Source organism: Octopus bimaculoides, chromosome 2, assembly GCF_046866305.1.
Source record: "Octopus bimaculoides isolate indiv1 chromosome 2, ASM4686630v1, whole genome shotgun sequence".
In the NCBI taxonomy this organism is placed as follows: domain Eukaryota; kingdom Metazoa; phylum Mollusca; class Cephalopoda; order Octopoda; family Octopodidae; genus Octopus; species Octopus bimaculoides.
In genome coordinates this window covers 51,767,892-51,788,844 of record NC_142929.1, presented here as the reverse complement: position 1 = coordinate 51,788,844, position 20,953 = coordinate 51,767,892, and the positions used below count along the sequence as shown (strand labels likewise).

At 34.5% G+C, this 20,953-nt stretch overlaps 1 protein-coding gene across 2 annotated transcripts in view; it reads left to right on the top strand.

Annotated features, from left to right (window-relative positions):
• Positions 1-20,953, top strand: part of LOC106873238 (uncharacterized) — a 142,856-nt gene that overhangs the window by 97,091 nt on the left and 24,812 nt on the right. For both annotated transcript variants that reach the window (XM_014920510.3, XM_014920509.3), the window contains exons 8-9: positions 1,655-1,886; positions 2,254-2,271. In XM_014920510.3, coding sequence (XP_014775996.1) covers positions 1,655-1,886; positions 2,254-2,271 — 250 coding nt within the window. The remainder of the gene's footprint in view (positions 1-1,654; positions 1,887-2,253; positions 2,272-20,953) is intronic.

The window sequence follows — 20,953 nt, the reverse complement described above, 5'->3', positions numbered from 1 at the left end:
CAGACTTGGGTTTTGGTGAATATGAAGCGAACAGATTGTTTAGAATGTATATGTGGTGAATGTTTGTGTGTATCAGCATAGACATTGAAAGGTATTGGAATAAATCTTGAGACAAAAATATGGACTGATTAATAGAGTATTTATTAAGAAGCAGTATCTAGTGATAATTGGATTGTCACCTCTGGATACATGAATTCTTAGAGTTTATAGTTAACTGGCAGATTGTTTAATAAAATGACATTGATGAATTTGACAAATAAAATGATACAAGTGAAAAAATGTATTTGGACATCTGTGTATATAGTTTATTTTTGTACAGATTTTTAAAAACTGAGTTCCTTGACTTGTTGGTTTTGTCACTCGTAGTTTTTATTTTGATTTAGCTTTACAAGAATTATGATAATAATAATAATAATAATATAATAATAATAATCAAACAATCACTTGATTAAAAATACTGCTAACATTTGTTGTTCATTATTAAAAAGTATGAAATATATGTTAACTTTTTTTCTTTTTTTTTTTCTTTCCATTGTCTATTATTTAGAGTGTTTGTATTAATTGACCAGGTGAATAAGAACGTGTATGAAATCTAAAAAGTTAAGAGTGACATGCAGTCATGTTTATCCTGAGTAGTGAGCATAGAGTTGGCAGAGGTTCAATGAACTAGCTATCTTAAACATTGAGATTGTACGGTGGTGGTTAATTGATGATATGTTGATGTAGGATAAATTGTGGAGATGTTGAACTTGATAAGTGGGTTTTGTGACTTGGAAAGGTTGGATTGGGTTAGTTCTGAAGAGAGAATGAGAGTGTGTGTGTTTGTTTTCAGTAAATCTGCCAAGGACAAATGCTGTGAGATTAAGTGCTCTTGAATTATTTCTCTATTGCCTTTATCTGGGAAGAATTAATTTGTTGTTGTTTATTATTTCCAGAGTGGAGGCGCAATGGCCCAGTGGTTAGGGCATCGGACTCGCGGTCATAGAATCGCGGTTTCAATTCCCAGACCGGGCGTTGTGAGTGTTTATTGAGCGAAAACACCTAAAGCTCCACGAGGCTCCGGCAGGGGATGGTAGCGAATCCTGCTGTACTCTTTCACCACAACTTTCTCTCGCTCTTACTTCCTGTTTCTGTTGTACCTGTAATTCAAAGGGTCAGTCTTGTTACACTGTGTCACGCTGAATATCCCCGAGAACTACGTTAAGGGTACACAAGTCTGTGGAGTGCTCAGCCACTTGCATGTTAATTTCACGAGCAGGCTGTTCCATTGATTGGATCAACTGGAGCCCTCGATGTCGTAAGCAAGGGAGTGCCAACAACATTATTTCCAGGAATTTCCATTCATCTAAGTTTTTGTTTTTTTACATGAGAAATTTTAATACAATATTTCATATAATAATAATAATCAAATAGCAAGCAGTAGGTGTATGGTTTGAGTTTTACTGATAGGTTCTTAGTCCTTCTCATAGTGGTATCCCCAGCCATAGCCAAATGGTTAAAACCAATAAAATAGTGTGTGTGTGTGCTTATGTTTATTTTAATCTCTTTGTGTTGGTATTTTGAAATTTACGGTTTCTTAAGATCAAACTCAGTTATTTGTGTATCTATTTTATTCTGGCGAATTAAATATTTTCTCTTACTTTTTTTTACTTAGGCATATAAAAACTTTGGTTCTAGAGTTGCAATTGTGAAAAAGAAACTTGATGAACTGAAGTTGTCATTACCAGATCCAGCTAGTCCTCTGCCTTCACCTACACCTGATGCTCCATCACCTAGTAGTACTCCACCAGCAGACGTAGATACACAGCAAGATAACACAGAGGCAATTGATATGGAACTTTCTGATTCTGACAATGATGAAAATGATGCAACTCGAAATATATTAGGTAACTTAGCTTCAAATCTTTTACTTTTTTATACTTTTGGTAATATTCCTTTTCCTGTTAGCCAACAAGTTATTCTAAAACTCAGAGTAATTTCTATTAAATTCGTATAATTAAGTAGAAAATTAACACATAACTTCTTGACTTTTTGTGGTAAGAGCAACTTATTTTAACATTCTAAAGGTTTATTTTTTAACCATATTCCTTGTTTAACTGAAATCCCATGATATATCTGATATAAATAAGTTTCATTTAATATTCAGTTCATAAATATAATTGGTACTTTGAAAAATAGCAAAGATACTCTATAATAAAAAAAAATATCCTTGTTTGATATAGATAATGATTTGAATTTTTGTTTCATTTTTAGTTGTTGTCAATGAAACTGGTAAGTTATGTTTTTTTTTATATCTTTTTTTTTTTGTTTGTTTTTTTAGCATTTGTTTAAACTTAATCGTTGGCTTATTGTACTAAGAATCTGTTTATATTTTGCTAAATAAAGTCCAACTTCCTCTGGTTAATAAATAAATAAAAAAAAATTTACTTACGTAAAAATTTTATTCACATACACAAATGCACATGTACTTTCACACAAAATACACACTTAAAGATAAACTCCCTTAGTGGCTCTGAATTTCTTAACTACTTTTGGGTTGGGCTTACAATTTGCAAATCTGTTAATTTGTCACTTCATCCAGTTATGGCATGATTCATTTTCTTCTTTTACTAAATGTCAGTCTGGTTCCTTTATTGTGTTCATACAACCTCTCATATACATCTTCTGCATGAAGTTGCTTAAGACTGATATTTGTTTATAATATTTTGTTATTTAATTTGCTTACTTTTTTTTTCACTTCTGATTTTTGTCAACTTAATTGTATATTTTAGATATAGGTTGTGAATTATTTGTCTTTTCAAACTTGTATTATGTTGTTGATAATTTCAAAAACCAATGTACATACTGAAATAATGCTTTTTTTTCTTTAAATAAAGTCTCCCTCCCATTGACAATCTAATTTTTTTGTTGAAATGAATTTTTAAAAAAACCATTCAAGTAATGCTTGTTAGAATTTATCAAATTAAGAAATTATCTTCAGAAAGTTGAAATTACATCTGTAAGCTGTAAACTTTTATTGTATTTCATGTTGTTACTGTTAGAATAGAAGGTGTTAAAAAAAATTGTTTTTTCCCATTGTTTTCTTGTCACTAGAGCTTAGTGAGGTGCAACCAATACACTCGCAAAAGCTGACTCTTTCATAAATTTCATGCTTTAAACAAGCAAATACCTTATGAAAGTTGAAATTTACCTAGTCTTTTCAAATAAGCAAGTAATATCATCTAATATTTTAGTGGTTGGTGATTTTTAAGTAACTAAGTCAGATTTGAGAGTAAACATTATGAAAAATTATTAAAATATAATTCTCTTAAAAACTACCAAATTATCTATATAATAATTGTTTTTACTCAACACTCTTTTCACTACAAAGCCTGTCTGTTTGTCTGTCTCTGTCTCTCTCTCTCTCACTCTCACACACAAATATGTATTTATATCAGCCAGAATATTTTGTTTGCCTGAAACATTTGTGACTATCCAACTCTTACCAGCATGAGAAAAGGAACCTTAAAATGACAGTAGAATGTGTGTTTAATTTCTATCAGAAATATAATCTTGATGTAAGAAAATAAATATCGGGAAATAAAATAAACATGTGTTAACCTATTGTTGAGCGGGGTATGTAGTGACATTATAAATCTAGTTATAATTAATATAGTGTGTGTGTGTGTGTGTGTGTGTGTGTGTGTGTGTGTGTGTGTATGAGAGAGTGAGGTTGCATGTATGTAATTATTCTTAAAACATATCTGTCTAGCTTCATGCTTGTATTATTTTCAATTTACCAGTGTATATTTCAGTTAATTTGTTTCTATTACAAATATTTGAGATTATAATCTCATAAAAGTTGTCTAATCTGGTTGTTAAATTTGTCAAAAAGAATTAGTAAGCCTTCTTGAAAGCACATAGGATTAGTAAAGCTGTATTTATAAAATATGATATCAGATAAGATTGACGGTCTTCAATGGAATTGTGAGGACAGATATTTCAGTATTCCAAGATATTATGATTCAATACTCAGGATATATTACATTTCAAAATTCTGTTCAGTGTAACATACAGCATAACTTTACCTGTGTTAGAAAATAAATATAATTGGCATAAAAATAGAGGATTTCTTAAGTAGAGAATACTTTGGTGAACATCTGGGGAAATATTTAGAATGTGTCATCTTGAAAAATTACTATACTTTGATTTGGATTCATTGTAAGCAATCTGTCCTAAGCTTTGAAAATTAGCTAATTATTTCATTGCATTTGTATTGTTTGTTCAACAAAGGGATTCTGGTAATTGTTTATGATCAAGTATAAGATTTTTGTATCTCATAATTTTCATTGTGAGTTATTAGGTACTAAGTGGGATTATTTTAAGTTTTGTTGCTGTCATCCATTGTCTACCTCTGTTGCTATCCACCACTCTCTTTCTCATCCCCACCTCTACTATTTCACATCAATCACTCTCTTATTCTCCTTGCCCACCAATCTTGGTTCTTCTACCTTCACTCTCTGTTCTGTTCACCTTGTTCAGTCATGTTGCCTTGAGTAAATGAACACTTCACAAAATAGTAAGGCCTCTTCAGTCTTATTGGATACAAGGCAACTTCATCAGTGCTTGTGCGATGATAAATTTGAGTTTAGAGGACCTCTAAGGCTAATCAAAGACATGGTAACCTCTCCAGTGCTGGGGGCCATGAAAAAAATGCCCCCAGTACACTTTGCAAATGGTTGGTGTTAAGACAAAATTGAAATGCACAAGCAAGATGTAGACCCATCCAGGAGAGCATGGAAATAAGATCTCAGATCATCATGACTTATTCAGCTGACACCAGCATGGAAGGTGGGCGTAAAATGATGACAATGACTGTTGTTATTATTATTATTAAAACCCTTTCAGTTTTGTTTAATTTTCCATTAAAATTATAGACGGCTTTGCTGACATAGTTAAAATATACATATAAAGCATATTGTTTCTGATTTAAACATTTCACTCTTGTCAAAAAGATTGTTTGAGTTCTGGTTTGGCCATAGTTCAAGGATAGCTTCAACATGGCAGTTTTAGAACAATTCAGTTACAAAATATTTCTAAATGTTGACTTCAAATATTAAGATAATGTTATTGTAACCAGCCTTTAAGTTTGTCTTGAATACTCAAAGCATGTACATGCATGTGTGCGCGCACATGTGTGTGTGTTTTAATGCATTGTTAGTGAATACGGACTTTTGGTAATATATAGTTTCATTTTAATTTTATATGATATTTATTTTTATTGTAGCCTTTCAAGGTTTCTACTGCTAAACAATGGTAATCTCTATTATGCATACTGGGGATTAAAGATGTGGGTTTTGTCATGAGAATAGCTTTTAAGAAGACTTATAAAGTAATTAAAAAATACTAAGGAAAACAATATATTTAATAAAATTTATCAAAATTCGTTGAAAATTTTTGAGGGACTCTGAAGGGTAATAAGCTCCCACCTCTCTTGTTCATCAGTGTATGTATATATTAAAATTTGCAGTTCCATCCAACTTATACAGATACACATCTAAAAGAATGACTTATAGTTTTAAAAAGAGGCTTTAAAATAAAAATGAAAATTTATCAATTTTTTACAGAAGCTGTGTCAAGTAAGTTTTTAATATATTTCTAAGTTTGATGTGGCAATTAGATTGACTTTATTTTAATTCTATCAGTGGTCATTCAACTACAGTCATTTTCGACATAAAATGTGTCTTATACTTGCAGTATTTTATTTTGAGTTAAAAGGAGATTAATCAACTTTAGATTTAAATGTAAGAATTTACGCATCCCTGCTATGAGATATCTATGGAAATATATATAAAACGTGCAGGTTATTCAAAAGAATAGTACACAAGCTGCTACATCTGTTGCAGGATGTTATTTTGCATTAAAGGTGCAGCACAATTGAGCTAGAAAAATAGTTAGGTATTAAAAATATTAGCCAATATGTCTTGAAGTAATAACTGCATTGGTATAGACATGATGCAAATGATTATTGAGTATTCAATGATAAAGTGGCAGAGAGGGACATGGGAAGAAGTGATGATATAAAAGCTCAGAATGTTGGCCTTCACAACCATGGTGACATTAGATTTTCAGCTAACCATTCATCAGCATTTTATGTTCAGGTTCCATGTTGACAAGAATTAGCCAGTTGGACGGTATACCACAAATCAGAGGATCACTTCTTACTCATCTCTCTCACTTTCGGCATGGTTTCTATGGCTGGATGTCCTTCTTAAGGCCAACCACTTTACAGAGTGTACTGGGTGCTTTTCAAGGCACCAGCACTAATGACATTGACTTGTAACTTGCAAGAGTAAACAACCTTCATGACTGAAATGAAAATAGGTGTCAACATTAGGCAAGGTGATGAGAGAGGATTGAAGTATATTGAGAACAGGATAGACACTTTAAAGTATGGAAGAGAAAGAAAAAAAAGGATTAGGGTTAGTGAGAATAAGAGAATGACAGAATATTAATGGAGATGGGATGAGCTGTGTTGAGAGCATCCAGTATTATCCAACTTTATAAAGGTGAATATGGGCAGAAAGGGAAGAGGAAAGAGTGAAAGAGATGAGGGTGGCAAGGAACCAGAGAAGCTGTGGGATGAGAATCATTGAGGGATTTCGGGTGTGAACCAAAGAGGAGATGAGAGTTCATTGAGGCAGCAGAGAAGCTGTGGAGAAAGCAGACAGGGATGGGGGAGCAAAAGATGAATGCAGAATGGAATGTAATTTAATGTTTCAGAATGTCTGATAACTGAAATCATTGGAGCCTGGTGCAGCCTACTGGCTTGCCAGTCCCCAGTCACACCATCCAACCCATCCAGCATGGAAAACGGACATTAAATTGTAAGAGAAGTATTTGGACAGTTACGAACAGCTTTATTTTGAATTTGTTGACTTGGAGATTTTTGACTCTATCCTTTGCCCTGAAAGTCTGAATTAATGGATTGGGGTGGCATGGAAAAAGCAGTTCAGCTGTGTAAAAGAAGTTTGATGACAAATCACAATTTGCTGTGGAAAAAAATCATGTATAGTTATTGATTTGAAGCATTGCTCTTGTGATAATTCTTTTCTGTGTAAATGTGTGAATGTTATCAACATCATTTAAATACCTATGTTTCCATGCTTGCTTGCATAAATCAGGCAGAATTTTGTTGAGTCTGATTTTCTCCAGCCAGGTGCCCTGCCTGTTGCCAAACCTCATCTGTTTTAATGGAAAATTAGGAGCAAAGGACACCACTTACTTGGTGAATTCAGTAACACATGTACATTCACACACACACATACATGCATGTGCGTATATGTATGTATATACACACACATATATATATGATGGGCTTATTTCAGTTTCCATCTACCAAATCCACTTACTAGGCTCTGGTTGGCTGGTGCTATGGCAGAATACATTTGCCCAAAATGACATACAGTAGAATTTAACCCAGAACAATGGTTCTGGGAAGCAAACTTCTTACTGCATGGCTACGTCTGCCTATGCGACTAAATATCTGAATGATTTGCTATATTTGTCTTCTTTTGTGCTTCAAATATGTGCCTCATATGTGTTTGACATAGGAAAATAAAGTTGCTGCCCCCCCCCCCCCCCCCCACTAAATCCCCAAGTTATGGTTTTGTTCATATCTCTCTCTCTTGTGAAAAAGTAATTGACCTAACAATATTTTAAAACTTTATAAGAAAACAACCCATATTTTCAGGATACCTCATTCAGAGATGAATGTTTGCTTTAGAGTCGTATCGTGTTTGTTTATTCTATTTTATCTAAAATATTTTTATTTTGTCTAAAATGTCACACAATCTTTTCCTCCTCCTACTTGTTTGTTTAAGCATGTATTAGATACAAACTAAATTGCCAATGTTTATTATGATTATGATACATTAGAAGCCTTTCAATGCTGATGTTAACAGGAAATAGACATTATAGCATTAGATCTGTCGATTTAGCTCATTGAATTGAAGATAATCTCTTTGTAATGAGTATCTTATTTAGTGAATGCAGTTCAATTTATATCTATAAATATTCAATTCCTTTCACTGATTTAACTGTCTTAATGAACCATTTTGATCTCCGTCTGACATCAGATTCCATATTTACCATGTTTGTTGATATGTGCTTGAATTTGGGTTGGAGATTCTTGAGCCTTTATTTCAAATATAGAGTTCTATGCTCTTATCCACTAAACTGTAGTCCCCATGGTATAGTTATGTCGATTTAAATTATATTTAGACACATATTTTTGGTAATATCAGCCATATTAGGCTAAATTCAGTGCTATATTTACTGATTATCTTCTCAAAACACTGTATGCACTGCTTCTTTTATTTTCTCTAGTTTCCACTGTTTCTTTCCCTATAATGGAAACATTATTTTCAGTATATTATTACACTTTTTATAACATATGTTCTGTAGTAGCTGACTTCTCTTGTATTTTGAACTTTCCACTATTGTTTCTCTGCTATAAGTGCATGGGACATTGTTTACTCTTTTAGTGGTTTCAACTTTTGAACAAAGGCCATGCTAACATACTGTCTTGGTAGGTTTAGTCAATCAGATCAACCCCAGTGCTTACTTATTAAAGTCAGATACTTATTCTAGTGACCTCCTTTTGCTGACCTGCCAAGTTATGGGGATGTAAGCAAACCAACACTGGTTGTTTAGTGTTGAGAGACAAAGGCTTGTGCACAAATGAACTCCCCCCCCCCCCAACTTACCACGTACATGTGCAGTGAGCTTCCACACTGTTTCCATCTACTAAATTCACTCATAAGGCATTGATTTATAGTGTTATAGTAAAAGGCATCTACCTAAAGTGCCACACTTAGGGACTCTACCTAGAACCATGTAGTTATGAGGTGAACTTTTTAACTACACATCCATGCCTGCAGCCTTTTCTTGTATAAATTTAAATTTGATAAAACAACTATAGAGTGTCATATTACAGCTAAACACTGTTCTGATGTTATATTCGCTACATGTTTGTTGTATGTTGTATATTCTCAGCCAGACCTTTATAATATGGAAGAGTCACAATGGATTTAGTTTTATCCTTGCAAATAAATACAAATAATGATAATTGTAATAGTAAACTTCAGTTTGGTATTCTCAAATATCTGTTCCCAAAAAAACATAGCGGTGCTAGAACTACAACGATATGATCCCAATTGATTAAATACCAGAAAAATTATGTTTCTTTTGATAGACACAGAAATAGTAACACCAGTAAATTATTTCTGGATATTATTTCAAAACTACAAAAGAAAACAAATAATGAATTGTCTTGAAAGATTTTTGGATTGTACCAGTTCCTGAGGTATTTTATTACCAATTAAAATGCTTCATGTTGTGTTTTTGCTAGACTCTAACACTAAATTCTCTTGTCTTGATTGGTAATAGCTCTGCACATTTTAAAATAATTTGTGTGATTTCCTTTATAGTTTTGATGAATTTTCATGTTAAATTTTTCATGAATTAATGTGGTTTTCTGTCAGTGTTTATTCACTTCTCATATGAGTTAATTCACATACCTTGGTAGTGTTTTGTCCATGAATACACTGGACACTAACTTTCAAAATCTACATATACAATACCATCAAACTATCAACAATGCTATGTGCAAGTGAAAGAAGGAAGAAAACAAAACCGTCAAAGAGTTGACTGTCTTAATAAAAGTCTTAAAGGAAAATTCATAGAAATGAAGTTTTAAGAAGACTATTATCATGAAGACTTCAAGACCTGGTAAATGTACAAAGAATGTATTTGGCCTGTCATGTTCTACAACAACCAGATAATCAGTATGCAGAAACAAAATTAAGATGGACACTAGTAAGATGAAAGAGAAGACAAAAAAAAAAATACTGTTAGCCACTTAAAATCTGAGGTCTCTTAACAGGCACTGGGAAAATAATCAAGACAACAACCAATGGAGGCTCTAGAGCATGTGCTCTATATGCTAGTATGCAAATGTTGGATTAACTAACATCTTGAAGGCTGAGCTTTTAGAACATATATCTTTGAGTTGGATTTTTCTGCATTACATTATGTTCTTCCTGAGATCCTTTCATGTCTTCTACTAGGATTAATTTTGGTGGCAGGGATTAGAGAAGTTGCGTTTTATATTTAAATCTATGTCTAAATGCCATTGATATAACATCTGTTTGCATGTGTGTGTATACACATACACATATGTCCATAGATGTAGCTGTATGGTGAAATGTCCATGACAACATGAGGAAATATTACCTTCAAAACAAGTGAGTGTTGGTGGTAGGAAGAGCACGTGGCCATAGAAAATCTGTCACAACAAATCTGTCTGGCCCATGCAAGCATGGAAAATGGACATTTAGACGATGATATACAGGGTGTCCCCCCACCCCACCCCCCAAAAAAAATTTGACATCATTTCGCAGTCAGGTAATGTAGCCAATTCTCGCTCAAATGACTTTAAATTTTAGAAAAATGTGTAAAAACTAAGTTTTGATCTGGCATGCCAGTGATAATGACAATGTACTGTTGAAATGACCACCATGTTCACCTGACTTGACACCTTGTGATTTTTTTTTCTATGGGGCTATGTGGAAGGATTGGTCTGTATCCCCCTCTTCCTATAAGCCTAGAGGAACTCAAGCAGATAATCACTGAGGTGCTGGAGAATGTTACACAATGACATGCTACAACATGTTTGGAAGGAGCTGGACTACTTACTTGACATGTGCCATGTCACAGGTGGTGTGCATGATTTTGTTTGCCTTGGACATGTAGTTACTCGGATATTCACATTACAGATGATGCCAATTTTGGGGGTATACCCTGTAAATGTAACTAAAAAAATTTGTTCCAATGGAAGCAAGTGTTATTACTAGTCTGTATTGAGGTGTTTCTAATATGTCAGCACCACTCCCTAAAACTGTTCATTAGTATTTTGATTAAAAATATTCTCCTAAAAAGGTCACAGATTATTATAACTGCTTTTGTTGTTACAATTGCAAGAGGAAATTCAAATTTTCCTTAATTATCATTGATTTTGTATTGCACTCACCCACGTAACTAAATCTATTTATCACAACTGTTCCATATCAAACAATTACTCAACTGTATTTAACATGCCCTTGTGTACTTTGTGATTTCACAATTATTGTTCACCATGTTTCTGGTTTTCAAGTCAGAGAATAATTTGCTACTTAATAAAACCTAAGCATGATTTACCTAGTACTGTTTTTTCTTGTTGCTATAGTAATGTATCCTTTGTCAGTTTCAACAATGAACATTCAGTTGTTCAATGAACTGATCTATTTTTTCATTTAAATTAATATATGACTGAATATTCTGCAGAAAGTGTCTTCTTAGCCCATAGGCCAAATCAGTGTAAAACAATACGAGACAAAGCTGTACCTTTGAATTACAAGCACAATCAATCTGGTGGTCTTCTACATAGTTTCTGTTCTATCCAACTTCAATCTTGAGTTTATAGTAAAGATCTCTGCTCAAGATGCCATATATTGGGATTGAACCTGGGACGTCATTATTGCAAAGATGAACTTTATTTTCACTCTGCATTAAGAGTCTAATACTTTTTCAAATTCAGTTGTATAAATTTTTGAATTAAGAGATTTATTGATATAATCACTTCATCTGTAGATAAGAAAAGATATTTTCAGTTAAGTACAGAGACACAAGTAGTCATATGACTTGTTCAGATCCTATACATTTTAAATTGTTTGCCTTTCATTATTGACTGGCTATGTTTTTCAGATCATTTTACATGCAAATCATATAAATATTGATAGTTTCTTCAGATATATTAGTACTTTTATTAAAATATCATGAACTAAATGAAGCTAGAATTTCAAAACTTCTTTTCTCTAATAGAAAAAGAATATTACATTTGACCCTAGTACTTGACCAGTACTTTATTTTATCAACCTCAGAATGATGAAAAGCAAAGTTCATCTCAGTAGGATTTAGTCATAAAATACAAATGAAATAACCAGCTCTTTTCAGAGTTTTAATACAAGTATAGTCTTGTCTTGCTGTAAACTATTTAATGTTTCAAGTGTTGGTGCCGCATGAAAATGCACCCTGTATACTCTGGTTGGTGATAAGGACATCAAGCCATAGAAACCAAGCCAAATGACATGTACCAGTTAATGGGAGCAATAGTCATAATAAGAAATGACTTGGACTATAGCAACCCATCCAATGGATAATGAGCATATTATAACAACACTGATGGTGATGGTGATAGCGATTTTGTTGGAGAAAAGAGATTTCAAAATTCAAGCATCATTTAGCACATAATTCTTTAATAGGACCTAATGGAGGAGGTACCTGGTGACTCTGCTCCTACAACCATCCCAGGAATTGTGGGTAGAGAAGATAGATGGATGAAGGATCTGAACAAATTTGATGGCTCTACCTATCTCTCTACTTTAGTTAGCTTATGAATCATTCTTAGTCCACGATTGAAGTGACTATATCAATAACCCAATGGATTTCCATATTTGCTTGTAATAACAAAAGCTCCTTTATATTCTTTTGTTTTGTTTAGTTGCTAAATCAGGAAGGAGAGTAGTGCACATGACCCATTTTTTAGGACCTCCAAGACTGATGGGAGGGAGGGTGGCAGGCATTTTCAAATTAGGGACTTGGCCCACATACATAGGTTTAAGCACCCAACACTACATTGAATTCATTGACGAGATATTTTCCCATACACTGACCTGATCTACCTTGTAAGTAGGTATCATAGGACCCTATAACTTGTTATTGTAAATAGCAGGAGCATTGTATAATTGATGAACACTTTGCTTGCCATACTGATTTTTTTTTTTTCCTATGGATAAAGCATGAGGAAAAATTTTGTTTAACCTGTCTTTGTTTAGGTACACTACATAAATGTAATTTATTTTCTGCAGATTCTTGCTCCTAAAAGATTATCAGACTCACAAATAATGATCAATTATGAGAAGTATAGAGATAGTCTAATTTTGAATGATGAAGCAAATCATCTACTTGGAATCAAAATTAGAAATATTATCATCATCATTATTATCGTTTAACGTCCACCTTCCATGTTGGCATGGATTGGATAGTTTGACAGGAGCTGGCCAGGTAGAAGACTACCTCAGGCTTCTGTGCCTGTTTTGGCATAGTTTTTATGGTTGGATGCCCTTCCTAACACCAACCACCCCGCAGGGTGGACTGAGTGCTTTTTATGTGGCACCAGCACAGGCGAGATTAGTTTTGGCATAATTTTTACAGCTGGATGCCCTTCCATATGCCAACCACTTCTCAATGTGGATTGGATGCTTTTCACATGGCACCCTCAACAGCAAGGTCACCAAGTATCTTGCAAGACAAGGAATTTTTGAGAGGGAAGGGAGCATTATATTTATATCTAATAGCTGCTGGTTTTGCAAAAATGAGAAAGTTATCATTACTATAACTTAGTAATTATTCACGTTAATTCCCACCTCGCACTTCTGAAAACTCTGCATCTGGGTCAACATCTGCAAATTAATAGTTTGTCTGGTATTTCAGCCTCTATACACGGGGGTGTTATTTTTTCTTTATATTTAATTTCCACTAATAAGCAAAGTGTTAAAATTCCTTTCATGCTCTTTTCCATGTACTTCCTATTAATTCAAGTGTAAAACTCTTTGTGTGTGCGCACATATGCATGCATATGCATGTGTTCATTCATTGCAGAAAGTTTACCATAAAAATTATTTAATTATTGATCAGTATTATAGCTGTCCTTCAAATATAAAATCTTTTGTGATACAAATAACATTGTGTAACCCCCACTTTTGTCTTTGGTCAGTAAGTGTTATTTCCTACTTGCATCTATCTACAAATCAAAGGAAATGACTACTATTCCCTTCAAACTTTGCTTTTGCGATTTGGACATCAATGTTTTGAAACTTACCTATTTTCCATTACATTTCTGACAAATTGAGCACTGAGTTGCTGAAGCAGAAATATCATTAAAGCAAATATTCTGCTCAATACCACAGATTTACTTGTCAGTTGCTTGACCGTAACCACTTGAGCATGTACCTTAGTAACTGACAACATGTGCATTTCTGATCACAAGTAAAAGTAGTTGGGGAGCTTCATATCCATATTTTGAGAGGGATTCTTTAGGGTTTGAATAAATGTAACAAAAGCAATGTTTGAAGGAAATATTAGCCATTTTTCATACTTTCTGAGGCTAAGCAAATAGAAACTAACAGTTGCTACCCAAGGACAAAAACCTTTGTTACACAGTTTAATTGTATGCAATTAATCACCATAGATTTCCTAGCAGTAATTATTAAGCTTAGGCTGGTGATAACTACTATATTTTCTGTGCATGCCTGTCTTGTAACAATAGCAGGTAAGTAGAAGGATCAATTCTATTAGGCTTTGTGAAAAGCACCTGATAGATAAGTAGCAAAGATGCTCTAATCCTAATAAGGAATTTGGATATCACATTATAAAACATCATGACATACAATGATGTCTGTAGTGGCTGTGTATGTCATCATCATCATCATCATCATTTAACATCCGCTTTCCATGCTAGCATGGGTTGGATGATTTGACTGAGGACTGGTGAACTGGATGGTTGCACCAGGCTCCAATCTGATCTGGCAGAGTTTCGACAGTTGGATGCCCTTCCTAATGCCAACCACTCTGAGAGTGTAGTGGGTGCTTTTATGTGCACCGGCACGAGGGCCAGTCACGCAGTACTGGCAACGGCCACGCTCAAAATGATGTTTTTTACGTGCCACCTGCCCAGGAGCCAGTCCAGCAGCACTGGCAACGATCTCGCTCGAATGACTTTGCACATGCCACCGGCACAAGTGCCAGGAACGCGAAGCTGAGGCACAAGTGCCAGGAAGGCAAAATGAAATAAGGAAAAGAAGTAAACTAAGATATTGGACAGATTATTATGTTCCAAATGAAATAGCTGATACTTGAAATATAACTAATTACTGCTTTATGTTTGATGAAATTTTGCTAATTTAACTTCTATCCCTGTAGTACTTTTTCTTCATAAATCTCCCAATCCTGTAAAAAACAAGAGATTTTGATGATGATTTTGATGCACAGTATCAAAATCATAAAAATGTAACAGTTGCATGAATTTGACTCAAACTTCTCAATACAATATAATAAGTGTGTATATCGTGGATGTTTTTTTTTGTTCTTTACCTGTTGATCTTTATATGTTGTCATGTCATTTTCCTCTACCAAGGTAGGTTGAATATTGGTAAGTCCATTACATGTAGGTGTTTTCATATATATTTACAAGATATCAGTTCCTGGACATTGTCTTATCTCAGCTGAATCTGTGTTCCAGTAGTCTCTGTAACTCCCTTGAGAAAAAGCATTCCAAAACATTATGATCAACTTTGTGATAACTTTACTCCTGTTCAGAATCCATAAATCTCCGATATCACTTAGATTGTTGGTGTTTACAAATGATGCTGAAATATCACTCTAATTATTTTTGCCAATTCCAAGCCCTCTTTCTCTAAAAATAGAAGGAAGAAAAATAGAAATCCAAAGAAGTTCAATCAACAGAACAAAAAATAAACACATTTTGCAAACAGGAAGTCTTTTGACTGTAAGTTCTTTCTAAAGTGTAGTTAAATTTTGTGGCCCACATGGAAGAGAGCATAATTCCTGTTCTAGGTCACAAACAACAACATAATCTGAATTATTGTTATGTGTACTATGTGAATTGTAGTTATCAGGACTCTACAACAGTTACAAAACTTTAAGAGTTAAAACTACCAGGTTCAAAACTGTAAATGGGGAGACTTTAGGCTCTGTGCTGAACAGAGCCAGAAGTCTCTTCTTTTACAGTTTCATAATCTATTACACTGTTTAGCTAACAGTTGTACTACTACCTATGCTCAACCCTTTCTCAGCCAAGTATGTGAAAGAAAATATTACCAGCAGTTTTATTTCTTTTCAAAGATAGAGTTGTTTATTTTGTTCTGTCACTGATAATACAATGTTTTATTTATATTCTATTCACAACCAAGGTAGAGTGCCCTGTTGATATTAACCATTTTCTTGTGCATTACAACACTTACTAGAGAACACTTCTACCCAGGTTAAGACACACTGCTGCATATGATCACTCCACTTACTAGAAATAACAATCGAATCCTTTTTAAATCACATCTTTCTGTCTTAGAGAATGATGTCAGATAATGTGGTCACGGGTGTCTTTCACATAAGAAAAAGATGGATGGTCATGGCTGAAATCTTTTGATCATAAAAGGTTTGTTTGATCAGGGCTAACTGGAATTCAACAACAGCCTGCATGTAGTTGCTCATAGCAGCCAAGGTCCACTCAGCAAATGGTATACATGTAGTCATCTACTCACTTAACTGTTTACTTCATTAAACTTAACTTGGATCAGTTTGCTTAACTACTCCTCCCACTTTCCTTTTCTTAGGCATTTATAAACTCAAAATAACATTAGAACTTTAGGAAGTTAGAAAGCTACAGAATAGTGAAATATGGGAGTACTCTGCTTTGCTGACTGAGAGTTTGCTCTGGCACTCCACCACTATGATATTTCTTCTGTCTTCAACTTCCCAATTACTACTACTCAATCTTATAAAGTGGGGTGGCCATGTATCTCCCCTTCCCCTTTATAATGTGGGGTAGCAATGTATCTTATCTATAGCAGACACCTATTCTTGTCCCTCTGTCATACTTTAATCTTTCAACGCCTTGTATAAAACCACTTCCTCCTTCCTAATGCTCCCCCACCATGACTCATCAGGGTGGGGGTGGAGGTGGGGGGGGGATTTTGTCTTTCCTATTCTTTTCTGTCTTGCAACTTAGCTGGCTATCTCACTAGTGCTTTTAGCATGAGAAAAGCACCCAATACACACTCTAAGGTGGTTGGTATTAAATAGGGCATCAAACCATAGAAAACCTACCAAAGCTGACACAGGAGCTTGGCACAGCTGTGTGGTTTACCAGATCCAGGTAAACCACCCAACCCATGCCAGCATGGAAAAAAAAGTACAATTGAAGCAGAACACATATAACACATATGTATCTTTTCAGTTGTCTTGCATAAAAAATAAAGGATTTATATTAAAATCTGGTTTGTTATTTGCATTCATGTATATCACCTTAAGCATGCATTGCATGCTGTGCATTCATGGAGGAAACATTGCATGAATTCAAGCCTGAGTACGCAGAAGATTTTGTATCTGTCATTGAAGGAGGTAAAGCTTTGTGCCTTATCTACCCTGTGTCACTCACTCAGCCAATGCATAGTTACATGAAATGCCAGTATGAAACAAATTCCATAAACATTTTGTATGATTAACCACCTAAATCAGAATTAAGGACTAACAAGTTAACTGTTACTAAATATCCAGTAGATTGACAGTGTTTAGTACAGAAACTAAAAAACAACTAAAACAATTTGCTAGATCATGGAAATATCACTTGTATTAAATGCCCATAGCAAGAGTTATTGTAATGATTGATTGAAAAACAAAAAAGGAGGAACACCAGTTTCATGTCACACTCCAGAAATGCATATCTCGCAAGCCAGTGCTAATGCTGCTAGCAAAATACAAAATAACTAGAGCATTTTATTATAATATTTGTGTTGAGGTACACCGCCTTTATTGAATATTAATTTTTAAAATAATGAAGAATTTCTCAAAATAACTTTGTCATTATTATGCTGATGTTTGGATGAAATTTTGCTGAAGGGCTTCACCTTAGATCATTTTAAAACAGAAAATTTGTATCATAGGGGTAGTCTCAGGTGGGGTAGAATTTAAGAATTCCCTTGCATTCAGCTTTAGGACAACACACAACTTACACTATCTGTTCATTGTTTCTTTTGATATTGGATTGATTGGTATTAAAAATAAATTCATGTTGACATCAAAAACATGTTTAACAGAGACTGAACAAATTTTGATTTTTTTTCACTATTGACATTTTAGGAAAATATTTGAAGAATTGGAACTTGACAATAAATTTAGTGATATCTTTTTCTATTACATTGAAATGCAATGTTTGGAATATCTGTTGGAACTTGCTGTTATTTTGGATCTGTTGGGACCTGCTGTTATTTTATTTATTTTTTTTTTTTTCTCAAAGAAAAGCCTTTATTCTCAACTGGAAAATGATGAATGGATGCAAGTTCTGATGTTCCTTACTGAAGTAAAGAATCTTCTGCAAAATCTCAACTTGGCATTGCTGGGGAAGAACATGATTGTTTCTGATCTTACTCAGTAGGAGAGTAAATACATTCTGTGATATTGAAATATAAGACTATAAATTGGGAGATACTGCTTCACCTGTCTAGTAAATCCATTCTTAAATGATGTGTCAATGCAAGATGTCTGATTCTTTAGCCTCTGGTTTCATAATCAATTACTGTAGAAATGGAAATTCCAGTCTGTAATCAAGTTCTGGAAACAGATTCCAGAAATAATATATTCTAAACTACAGAAAACTAGTGTGAAATCTGTCTCAATTGTCAGCGCAACATACTGCTTTGAATCACTATCTGTTATTAAGTTTGTGAAGTTGAAGTATCATGCAAATCCTTAATAATTACTTGGCAGAACTAATTTATACAACCATGACAGCATATCACCTGGATTTTCAATGATTCACAGCCAAGACAGAGACCCATAAGAGCTCTTACTTAATACATTTCTCTCATGTTTTCAGATATTTAAAGACAAATATCAATAAGAAATTAATTTTTTGTTTTAGTTTATTTACTGAAACACAAATTAATATTTTTCTAAGATGTCCCCATAGTTTACTATTGTATTAAAGCCACTCAATTAAGTAAAAACAATCACCAGTCAAGATTTTTAAAGCATTTGGTTTATATGTGTACTTTGTAGTTACTGAAACTAAATCACATTATCAATTACATTTACGAGTGAATATTATTATTATTGCGTACACATATTTCTGAAGCCAAGTGAAATCATAGTTGTGGCTGACGCTGGTGTTACATAACTAGTACCCATGTCGGTGGCATGTAAAAAGTACCTTTTGAATGTTGGGCCTCACAGAGGCAAAGTGGCTGATGCTGATGGCATGTAGAAAGTTCCTTTCGAGTGTTGGGCTTCATGGAGGCAATAACTGAGATGTTTGGTATTATGTTGTAGTTGAGAAAAAGACCCATCAGACCAAGTAAAATTGCAGCCATGGCAGATACTGGTGTCCTGCAAATGGCACCTGTACTGGTGGCACATAAAAGCACCCATTACCCTCTCAGAGTGGTTGGCGTTAAGAAGGACACCCAATTGTAGAAACCATGCCAAATCAGACTGGAGTCTGGTGCAGCTTGCCAGCCCTGATCAAACCATCCAACCCATGCCAGCATGGACAACAGACATTAAATGATGATGATGAACAATATAAACCTACAAGTAAATATTGTTCATATCTTGTAACTCAAACATCTGTAGTTTATCACATGTGGCTCTTACGAGCAAGTTTGTTCTACCCGATACTAGCCTTTGCATTTGAGTGTGAGTGTGCACATGAACGTTTACATGTGTATGTAATGTTGGTGTTTTTAATGTAGTTTCTCAACCTATACTGCACACATTCTAACTGTAATCATTGATGGATTGTCACTTTCCAATAACTAATAATAATAATTCATATGTATGCAAGTCAGAAAGGAGCATTCATGATCTTTGTAGGGCCTCCCAGAGTAGTGGAATTGATGTTCAGTTTGAGCTTCTTGTAAACTGATGCCTGGTGGGAGAGCATTGGCAAGCAAGAGGGGAATTCTAAGGGTTGCAACCTTGGAAAGGAATGATTGGGAAAAATGTCTGTTGTGTGGTCTGAAAGATAAAGGCAATGAGTTGGGGCAGCTGGTGTGCCAAAGAGGTGGTGATAAGCAGCTCAAGTTCAGAAGTGCTGAAGTCATTGTAGTAGCAGTAAAACTAGCTAAGAGAAGAAATAGTCAGATTTGTGAGATAGTAGTTGTAACATTTTAATGGGTTTTTGTCAATTAGCTAAACTCTCTCTCTCTCTCTCTCGCTATCTCTCTCTCTCTCTCTCTCTCTCTCTCTCTCTCTCTCTCACTCACTCACTCACTCACTCACTCACTCACTCACTCACTCACTCACTCACTCACTCACTCACTCACTCACTCACTCACTCACTCACTCACTCACTCACACACACACACACACACACACACACACACACACACACACACACACACACAGCACCTTAGGTGTGAGAGTACCATTCCAAAGAGTGCTTAAGATTAAAATATATTCTGGCTTCAGCAGTGGAAGCCTAGTCTTTAGAATGCATGGTCTCTGAGGGATCACCAGAGATTATGAATTTTGAGGGCATTGCTTATATGTTCAAGCATAGGAAGAATGTAGTGTTGTGAATCTAATATGTGTTGTATTCGTTAGGTTTCCAGTCCCCATTGAAGTTGTTTTCAAGGTTTCTATTCATGGCACCATTGTAAGTCTGGCATAACCTGTTTAGGTTGGAGGTGAATGATATTTGTGTACTGCAAAAGGTTTTAAGTGTGGAGAGTGGTATCATCTACACAGAAGTGTATGTTTTTATAAGTATCAGCATGTAGACCATTAATGTACAAAGGAAAAATGGAAAGCATAACCAAACTGTGGAGTACACCTTGTAGATAGAATATAGGTCAAGAGAGAGACCTATCAGGGTGTACTGCACTGAAATTGTCTAACAGAAAACTTAACTGTACAATGCACTTTTAAAAGTTAACAAAGAACAGGATATGCCTCTCTACTACCATTGATAATGAATAACTTGTGATGTTTGATCTTTTGATAAGGCAATATTAATACAATGTAGAAGTATTTAGTTAAGCACTCTATTAAAACAACAAAATCAGTGAATACTTCATCA